Source organism: Eucyclogobius newberryi, unplaced genomic scaffold (genome assembly GCF_026437365.1).
Source record: "Eucyclogobius newberryi isolate DKJ021-1_F unplaced genomic scaffold, fEucNew1.0.hap1 SCAF_119, whole genome shotgun sequence".
Lineage (NCBI taxonomy): Eukaryota > Metazoa > Chordata > Actinopteri > Gobiiformes > Gobiidae > Eucyclogobius > Eucyclogobius newberryi.
This window is the reverse complement of record NW_027315745.1, coordinates 87,775-98,505: the sequence shown is the minus strand read 5'-3', so window position 1 is coordinate 98,505 and position 10,731 is coordinate 87,775. Positions and strand designations below refer to the sequence as shown.

Genomic DNA, 10,731 nt, shown 5'->3' with positions numbered 1-10,731 from the left:
CGGTTTTAATTCTCGTTACTGCATTCTCAAAGTGTCACAACAACAACGACAAAAAAAAAAAGTACCTTCAACGGAAACCCACTGTGGCAGGTCCAATCATGTCCCTCGTCCACATTCCTGACATTAGCAAACCTCCAAACCTCCCTTTTACTGGAGGCTCACGCTTCTGGCACCGTGAGATATCAAAGAAGGGATTATAGAAGTGTATTTTCCGAACACAAGAACGCACACTTTGCAGATTAGCCCTGACTGAATGTAGAGGTGTCAGACATGGTGTGTGGGTGCAACTATCTCCAACAACCAAACTGTGAACAAACATTAACTTGTGTCTATAATGGAACATAAGTCAACAGTCCATGCATACACAGGACTTCTAATATCTATACTAATGATGGTGAGATGTGTGCTCAAGCTCAGGATGATTAATAATTCAGCACTTGCAAATTTGTGCTTTAATGATTTGCCTGGTGCAGAACTGGAAGAATGTAAGGCAGTGATCAATGTGTCAAATAATCATTAATAAAGTGATCATAGCATTAAATAACCGATAGCATTTCATAATAACAAGACCATAATCAGCTTTGTTAAAGAATGTACAAAGACGTAATTAATAATGACCAAAAAGTGCATTAAGAATGACAAAGAATTAAGGGTCATCGTATTAAGTAGTTACAAAGCCTGAATCATTAGTAATAAACTATTTGTTCATTATGAATTCAGTCTTATTAATGATAACATGGTTTTATTTAAGAGTTAAGATGATTTCAACTCAAAGCGAATCATTAGTTTAAGTGACAGAAGTTGGACATCTCATTCGAGCTTCAATCTCTGCATTAGAATGAAGAGGGAGTCAGACTATGCAGATAACACCTGACTCAGAGACTGGAACTAGTGAAATGAACAGTGACTCACACGAGAGCAGCTTTTACCGCTGAATGCACAGGATCACATGACTTATTCCAGGACGATATCCAAGACTATTCAAATCACGCAAACCGCATACTAATTTGAATAACCTTATTTGGAGTGGATTTGGGCTTGCTTCAAACTTTATACTTCTAGTATGCATTATATAACCTTCATTTACAACAACCTGATTACATAAAGTGGCACACTTTCTTTTGAAGACATCTTTGAGCAATAAAAACGTCTGTAATTGAAAAAAAAATGCAAGTTGGATTAAGATAATCCGGGTCCTAATCATTAGTGATCTGTTGCCTGTAGGAATATTGTAGATTGTAACTACTTAAATGTGTAAATGTATGTAATATTTGGATTGCTGATGAGGTGCTCCCTCTGCTGGTGATAGGCTGATGGTGTTTGCTTGTCTGTTTTTTGGATTGGCTGCCCTGCACACTGTTAACCTGTTGCCTCTTTGCCTCTGCCCAGACAGAAATGTACTGTGCAATATATTTATGTGCAATGTCAAAAAAAAAGGCAAAACTGTGAAAAACTCCAGGCTGAGCAATAACACACAACTCCATGGAGACAAGCAGGCTGCGAACTTCAATCGAAAAGTGACTGGTTGCACCTTGAAGTCCTGCTTTTTTCATTGCGTCACGTCCATCCTCCCATCAATCCTTGCTCTTTTTTCAAACCAATCCCTTAAGTATTCCTTATGCTTGTTGCCATGTTTGTTTTGCACGGAAAGTGGAGACAGGCATCGCGCTTCTCATTTTCGATATTTCAAATCACGCCGCTGTCAGTTGACTGATTGACGCGTCCCCAGCCAGGGTGCCCTCCAGCAGTTACGCAAGAGTGGAGCGTCTGGTATGCCATTGCAGCATGCATGGCCGGCCCGTATAGCTCCAGACCAAAGCCCCCCCCATGCATTTTGTCTGGCTGAACATTCTCTAATCCCGGGGGTGAGGTGGATGGAGAAGGAGGGGAGGCTGTGATAAGCTGTTTAAGTGTGGACATGGAGAGAAAGGGAGGAGGGGGTACAAGCTTTTTTTAACCTGCCCCGTTGTCCGAGGGCAATTATTTGATGTCTATTTCAGGTCTGTCGGCTTTCAGCGCTGCACACAAGCATCAGGCAAGTCTATGCATCACTGGGATTTTAGGATGATAAAACTTAAAATAACATTAAGTGTCTTTACATTAAATATGAATGCACAAATAGTTCATTCAGAAAGATTCAGGCTTATAAGCACTTAATCAAAGGTTACGGTTATAGGAGTAAGGCTTTAGCGAATTAATTAATTATGAATTAAGTCTTCGTTCATGCTTTATTTAGGCAAATAGATGTGTAGTTATTATAAAGTGGTGACTGTCTTTTTACTCTGTTGGTTTTTTGTTTGATTAGGTATTGAATTGTTTGCAATTGGGAATGTTCATGGCTTGTGTCATAAACCATTCAAATGTGTTGAAACATAAGGGGTTGTCGATTGGTTTCACAAACTATGCATATTTTGAAATGTATTTGTTATAAATGCCTTTCTAAAACACTTAACATGTCGATGTAGTGGTTAAAGCAGTGGTTGAAACCCTAACAAATATCTCATTTCCATCATGGTCGTTCACAATTCCATAATCAAGACTATCTATGGACATGCTACTTATTTGAAAGTGGAAAAAACTGAAGGTCTCCTCTCTCTCTGCTCAGCCATTTAAACGTGGACGACCGGTGTTGATCCGATGCCTGGTCGTTTCTAACCCAAGAAGGACAAAGATTAATCCCCAGAGTTATGTAAGAGTCCGGCAGGCGCGAGGCAGAACCAGCGTGAAGCCTGGAGAGTGGGAGGAACCGCGCTGTGATTGGCTTCTGCCGTTTAAGTCAATAACCCTGTCCCTCCAGACCTGAGCACTTTACCCACAACAGACTCCCGAACGGGCCGGCAGCTGACCGCGGCCCACCTTGCAAACGTAAACACAATCCCGCACGAGCGCTGGGACAACCTTTACAGCCCGGCGTCCGAAATAGAAGCGGAGATGACCCTGCCAGGAGTCGGTGAGGATCTGCTCGTGACTGCTGCACAAATGTGACTGCGCTGGCACAGGACAGAGCATGAGAGCACAGCTGTTTCTTTGCTAAACATTGTGAAGCAACATTAAAACATGATTAAAAGATTTGTAGCATCATTAATTAGCAGGAACAGTCGGGTCAAAAACATGAATGCAACTTTACAGCTAACATTGAGTTATTTAAGCTAAAAGGAATACTTTGCACGGTGTATGTTTAACTTTTTAAATGGTAAAAAGTAGATTATTAAACAGTCAAAGTTGTAAAAAGTTACTTGGAATGTTATTTAACTTCATGGCAATGCACATAAGCTGTATATTTTAATAATAAAGAGTAGAGAAAAGGGACCTTTCCTTCATAAATAGAAAAGTATAAGTATTTTGTCATGTGCATAATTACATTAGTTTTACCATTATTGGAAGACAAATACATAAACACATACAATATAATATAATTGAAATTCTTATGACTATCATCCAACTAGTCCACTCACACAAAACAAATGATTGACACAAATGAGTCTTCAAACCACCATCATTATGTCATCAATCCATTACCAAAACACTTCTTTTTGTTTTGCTGACAATTTCCACAATTCTAACAATTCAACTGCCAAAATACCTCAACAATTCAAAATCCTCTCCCAGCCCAATCTGTTTCAGTTCCACAGTCTGCAAACTCGTTTCTATCCCGCCACACAGCGCTCTTCTCCTCCTCCTCCTGGCATCGCACTCTGCTCCTGTCACAATCCAAAAGAGCTTCAAAGCCTCAAATTCCACTGCACAACTTTTCACGACGACTTTGCGACCAAAGGGATGTTTCAGTTGCAACCAGAAACCCAGATGGCATACACAGAAGTAAGATATTCCCTCCACGTTTTTTGACACTTACCAAAATGTCTCTTTCAAGATAGTCCCGGATAATCCACGCCTTCTAAAATATTCCAAAATGTTGCGTCCAAAACGACACAGAGTAAGTTCCGAGTAGTAGCAATCTGGTCTGCATTTTGCCTGCCGTGCGCCTGCTGTGAGCGACCTGGAAGCGTGTGATCAGCTTCTGGTCATGAGTCCCGCCCTCTTTGCTTCAGGCCGCCGCCCATTCTGGCTCGGCCTCTGTGTAATGCAGTGTTGACTCTTGCCAAGCATTCCAGCGTACGGCAGACTTCCTGCTCCGGAGTTACATCTCACTCAAAGGGTGGAGTGTTCGGGGCTTGTGAATGGGGCACGCATCAGCGCTCGGGTTTAACCTTTCACATAAAGCTTTGGGATAGTATTCACCCAGTGGTAAAAACACAAAAAACGATGTGGAGAAATGACATAACTAATGGTGTTTGTAGTTGACACAGGCAAAATAAGGGCAGTTTTAGGCTGTGATGAGTGAACTTTTTATGCCGTTTGATGTGAGATTACAAACAGGGATAAGTTGGGACGGTGGTGGAACAGGTGAAGCCATATGTTGGAGGCGTGTTAAGCTCATAAGGTTTGGAATGTTAAAGCTCAACAACCAGATGGACTGTCTTCTGGTGCTCTAAGTCCTTAAGAATAGCAACGATTATCGCAAAAAAGTAAAAGTCAAAATGAAAAGGACAAAAACCTAAATTGGATGTGCTCTCGTCATTTTTTGCACATCTAACCAACAAAACAATTCATTTCCACATAGTAACTGCTATGATTTAGAACGTATTTGTAACCACTACGAACTCTTTATGATAGCTACATTTGTATTAGCCTTAATAAAGCATGAACAAAAACTTAATTCATAGTGAACAGATATTGTATTAGGAATTGTTCAGGTAAACCTACATAAACCTTCATAACCCTACATAAAGTGCTATGACAGGTTGGATGACTCATTGAACTAAAATGCAATGCAAATTTTATAGATTTAGGTTTTTCACTTCCTGTTTTAATTGATGACATCGCACTAGAAAATTACTAAAACTACAAACGGCACAACAAAGAGCACATTTTTGTAGAATTAATATTTAGAAGGTCAAAAAAAAAACCTTTAACAACCTGACACTTAATAGATACTAAGCCTATTTGTTTATTATGAATTAAATCTTTGTTTATGCTTTAGTAAGGTTAATTAAGATGCCAAACCACTTTGCTTACCCTAGTTTTTGTCATATAACCGAGCCCTACTCCAATCTCAAATGAAAGAATGGCAAAAGATTGGCTTTTACAAAGACAAATATTTATTCTATATCCATCAAATAAACCTTGATGCAAAATTACGATTAAAATCTTTCAGGGCCTTTCTAGTATTGTTGTAATGCATTAGTCCCTTTATGAACACAATCTGTCTCTGAACTCACAGAGGCAGAAGTGATCACGTCTTAGTCAGTGGCATTTACCATGAGCGGCTGCCACCTGTCACCAAACACTGACCTTTCCTGTTCACACCTACATGCTGAAAGCGGACATCCATTCCTCGGATCTGACGCGGCGCTGGGGTCGCAACTCGTGACGGGACAAAATGTGCAAATGTCCGTGACCGCGGCGACATCTTATTGCTCTAAACTAAAGGCAGTGATGGGGGGAAGTGAAACCGACGCAGGGTTCGGATTGTGCAAAAGAATGAGATTATGAATGTTGAGGCTTTAAATAGTTAATAATGTCTATTTTTATAGAACATTTTGAACTGTGGCTCGTTTGGCTATTGGTGGGAAAAAGTGAATAAAATAGTGTGCGAAGCTTGTTCCTATCAGTAGATAAGCTGCTGACTAATGCATGTTTTCTTGTGAACAGTCAGTGAATTGTTCTGGTTTCCAAACACTTGTCTGGCAATTATCCAAATGAAAAAATAAATAAAACACAGACAAATTCACAGGTTTTAGAGAATTCTAATTAATTCCAATATCAGCACATCTTCACAAGCCGTTATTCCCATTAGAATTTGGTGACAATTCAAAACCCTGCTTCAGTCAGGCACACTAGAAGGATTTCAATCATCTAAAGCTCTGTTTATTTAATGGTGCACTGTGTAACCTGCCTGTATCCATGGATACGTTTTTGATTTGCCTGGAATGTGCCACAGTATGGCATTAAACATATCCAACTTGTATTTATTCATTTAAAACTGTGTCTCTTTAAAACATGCATTTCATTTTGATAAACTCCTCCACAGGTCTGATCATGTAACATATGGCGGCACCTGCTGGTCTCCATGGAGATTAATGCCACGCTGTGGAACATTTCAGGTTTCACACCAAATTTCCGGAGCTGAAAAGACTCAGATCCACCCTGTGACATCATGATGTGGCATTCCAGGAAGTGCTTTGACGTTTCTGATCCGTTCTTTCACCAGATGTATTCACTTTCAGTGCTTTCCAGGAGGAATTTCAAATCTGAAGCTATGAGCAATTGTTGTTAGCCTTGTTTGAACTCACTTTTACTTTTTATCCAAACACAGACTATACTATTTTAAGCTGTAATACACAATCTACAAAAGCTAAGGCATTAAAAGTTGTTAAAGCTTTGGGAACACTGCAATAACATCTTACTAAACCCTATTTCATAATGAAAAAAATAGTTTATTAACGATTCAGGCTTGGTAACTACTTAAGTAATAACTCCTTAATAAATAGTCACCAAGCCTGAATAATGAATTATTCCTTTAATAAAGTTTAAGAATAAACTCGAATAATACTATAATGATGATACTATAATTAGCTTTAATGAAACATGAACAAATAATTCAAACTAAATGTAATTCATAATGAACAAATCGTTCATTAAAAATTGTTTAGACTTAGTAACTAATACCAGAAACAACTAAAACAAACCTTAATTAACTATTTGTAAATTATAAATGAAGTCTTTGTTCATGCTTTATTAAGGAAATAGAATGTGCAGTTATTACAAAGTGGTACCAAAACACATGCATAATATTAAAGTATTTGTTAGGAGCTGGCATATAATATTAATTATAAACATACATCATACTTCATATGATACTCTATTATAAATATTCCTAGTTGTCACTGTAGGCAGAATAATCATACTATTAATAACACCATATTGCACCAGAATTGCAAAAACTACAGTCAGCATTTTTATGACATATGACATATGCACATTTTCCGCTCCCTCTCTAATAACTTTATAGTGAGGACATGTCCCCAACTTACATCCCTGTTCCAGCTTGTATCCAGTTTCCTGCTTTGGCTCAGCTCAGGGTTTGAAGCTCTCCAGACTCGGCCCATTTACCGACTGCCGGGCGGATCACATCTCACTACGACTTCACTCAAACCACCACGAGAGGGGATCGAGTTCAGCCCTCCGGCGGCTGCCAGTACCGATACAAAGACGGAGGAGCGAGGCATTTCTGGTCAGGGCACGTCTGAAACCAGAATCTGTGCGTCTTTAAAAGCTGGAGGAAATCCCGCCGGACCCGCGGTCTCTTCCTCCTGTCACAGGCGGTTTAGCCCCAGAGTCATTGATCGGTACAATCCTGTTCTCTGATGATGTAGTGCACATAAGGGTCAAAACGAAGGCTGTAAATAATGGAGAGAAATGGCTGATAATGTGAGGCAGTTGGAGTAGTGGGTTAAGCATTTGCCTGTAAACCAATGAGTAACTGGTTCTATTCTCGCCTGAGTACATGTTAACGTGGGATGTCTGCGTAAATCGCATTACGCATTCTTGTCAGGGGCGGTTATACGAAGGGCATCTGATGTAAAATGGACCCAATCATAACAGGATCATTTCAGGAATAATCAAAGACAGACAGAGTTTAAAATGTGGCACTTCAAAGGATACATTTGTCCTTTTTGGGATTTATTGATTATGTTATAAGTAGGGGTGTGCCAAAAAAAACGCTTTACCGTGATACTAAATTTGGTGATACAGTATCGACATCGTGGGCTGCTGTATCGATATCGTCATGAGTCTTTTTTAGTATAATTTCCCGAATGATTATAAACGCATTTGACATTTTGACTGTTTTGATGATTTAAACGGTGTATTCCATTCTGAGTTTGTGCATGTCGTGGTCTAAGAAAGAAAAAACATTGTTAAATGTATTGGGGTTTTTTAAAATTGGGATATATCGTAGAATATCATGAGCATTATATCGATTATCGCATGCATCGCAAAATCGTGATATTATCGTATCGTGAGCCGCGCATCGCCCCGTGATTCCTCGTTATAACATTGTTCCCTCATCAACACACAGCTCTAGTTTGCTTCATTCACACTAGTTTAATGAATCCTGTTTAGTGAGTCCTCTTCCCTCTGAACCTCAGAAAACACTCGGTTCTAAATGTCCCATAGCTTGTGCTTCAGAGATCTTCTGTGCTGCTTTTAAGTCCGTAAATCATCGACAAACTCATTGTGAGCCTTTCTGCATCGCTTACATTAGCATGTCGGGGCAAGCTAGCTTCTGTTCAATGCCTCTGTTGCCAGTAGGTGTCAAGAGCAACCTTAAACACCATTAACAATACACACAATGCATTATGACACTAGCACTTTCTAATTTGAATTGTGCTTATTATTTAAAGATTGTTCGGGGTTCAAAGATTTGAATGGACATGACATTTGCGCATGTGATGAGATGAAACTGGCAAATGATCATGAGCCGGGATTCAAACTCACAAACTTGCAGTGGAGGTTTCACAAACTTGCAGTTCTGGGATTGAATGTAATATACACATGACCACAGTTGAAAAGAAATGTTGGCGCTGGCACAATACGAGAAAAGGGAAAATATCCTCTTTTATTAAATGTGAGCTGCACAACAATGACACACGAGTGACAAAACACTGGTAATGCATCTTCCATTGAAATGAGCGCTGAGTGAAGCGCTGTCAGACAGAAGTGTTGTGGCACCGCTGTCACTTCATCCTCCTCGTCACTCACACGGGGCAATTTATATGACCTCCAACTCCCTCTGACTTCAGCGCCATGACATTTGGAAATATAATGTCAATGAGGCAATATGTCACCATTTCTTGAAATATTGAGCAACTTATGTGACAGACAGAAGTCACGTAAAATGGGTGTGGACATGACTTTTTGAGCCAAGGAGACTGACTTTTCCGTGATTAAAAGTATATGGTAACATTGGTGACATTATATGTAATGCCATGACATGAAATGCACTTTTAATGTGGCAGAATGGCTAGAATTACTGTCTCACAGCAACGGAGTGGGCTTGTAGTGTCATTCATAATAAAGCACTGGATTTTGACAGCTTGTCTAGATATTTCATCAGTATCGGTCTGAAAAATGTGTATTTATTTGTCGCTGATATTTTTTCTGAGCTGTATCATCATTCCCAGTTTTCCCCCAGTGCCTCAGATGTGTCTCTAGTCAAGAGTCTAATGATTGAAAGTAACATTAACATACATTTGTGGGCCTTGCTATGAATTTGAACTATGAATACCGGTGTCATTAGCGGTGTCATTAGCCACAGCAGCAAGTCATCCATGCATTGGATCATCTCATCAAGAAAAAACGATAAAATGCTTGTTTTATTCCAAAAGGTTCTTCTTCCAGACCTTCAGACCAGTACTTGTTTTGTTTGGTGTTGCTGTGTCGTGTCTTGCCGGCTGGTTGTTTTGGTTGTGTCTTGGTTCCTTCCTTTCGTAGTACACTCAACCGAGACGAGGGGCCGTTTTCACTTCCTCACACTTGTTCCTCTCCCAGAAGGAAATCAAGAAGCCAAAAGACAATGTAAATCAACCAGCAAGACACGTGACAGCAACATCACGTGACTCTTCATTCCTTTCACTAAGATCCAACATGACAGAAGCAAGCATCAAACTCAAATTGCAGTGCTGAGTCTCTTAGCAGCAATGTCTTATTCTATAACTGAGTGAGTCTAGTGACGTTTCAGTGATGTGGTCATTTCTCTAGACGCAAGCTCCAGGTTGAAGAAGTTACTATCAATACTTCATAAAAGTCAAAGTGATAACGAGTAAAAGTCACCACAGTTTGAACTGGCCTGTGCGCACGAAAATAAACCTTCTAGAGCAGCTTTCAACCTCAACCATGCACTCAATATCATGTTTCTTATATTTATTAGCAGTTCTTTCCATCTAAATCATCTAAATATTGATCTTAAGTTATATTGATATTGATTGAGCTTTTAATGTTTTTCCTTATCATCAGAAGTTGTATTTTGATACTGTGATCCTGTTTTGTCCTACAACTGAAGCTCGAGTGCTCAGAAAATCACCGTTTTCACCTACCCCGTATCCCCGCCCACATCCCTCGGACTCGGACTCGGAGTGATACGTGTATGTACAGAGGGTTATCTTATCTGTTAACATGCATACATTTTTGAAACATAACACACTGGTCGCTATAGCATCACTGTACAAGCTCATTATGCACTCCATATTGTCCGAGTGCACTCCTCTGTACCGTATGCGCTTACTAAACACTTTTTCTCCTCCGCTGCCACCTTGGAGCATTAACTTTAATCTCCCCATACCTGCGAATCCCACCGGAGCATCCCACATTCTCACCTTGGCACTGTTGAAAAGGTCACGCGTAAATGGGACCAGGTTTTTCTGGCCCGAGTTTGAAGTGTTGGCGACCCGGCTGTCGGGATCAGGACAATCTCGGGCCCTGTGCGGGGGCCGTAGGTGTGTTATGCAACGCTAATGCATGAAAAGATCACTGTTTCCCGGACGCCCACAAGAAGGGCGCTTGTAAGGGATCCAGCCTGTGAAATGGCCGCTTTGAGGTGCTGAAAGGAAAGGTCTAACTTCTAACAAAATAGTCTTAGTCTTTTTTGAGAATGGTAAAAACTAAAGGAGT

At 40.1% G+C, this 10,731-nt stretch overlaps 1 protein-coding gene across 1 annotated transcript in view; it reads right to left on the bottom strand.

The window, feature by feature from the left end:
• LOC140355604 (protein SPMIP2) overlaps positions 1-10,430 on the bottom strand; it is a 26,471-nt gene extending 16,041 nt beyond the window's left edge. The window contains exons 1-2 of the mRNA XM_072440270.1: positions 10,403-10,430; positions 2,847-2,990 (exon numbers count right to left, since the gene is read on the bottom strand). Coding sequence (XP_072296371.1) covers positions 2,847-2,990; positions 10,403-10,430 — 172 coding nt within the window. The remainder of the gene's footprint in view (positions 1-2,846; positions 2,991-10,402) is intronic.
• Between the last annotated feature and the right edge of the window lie 301 nt (positions 10,431-10,731).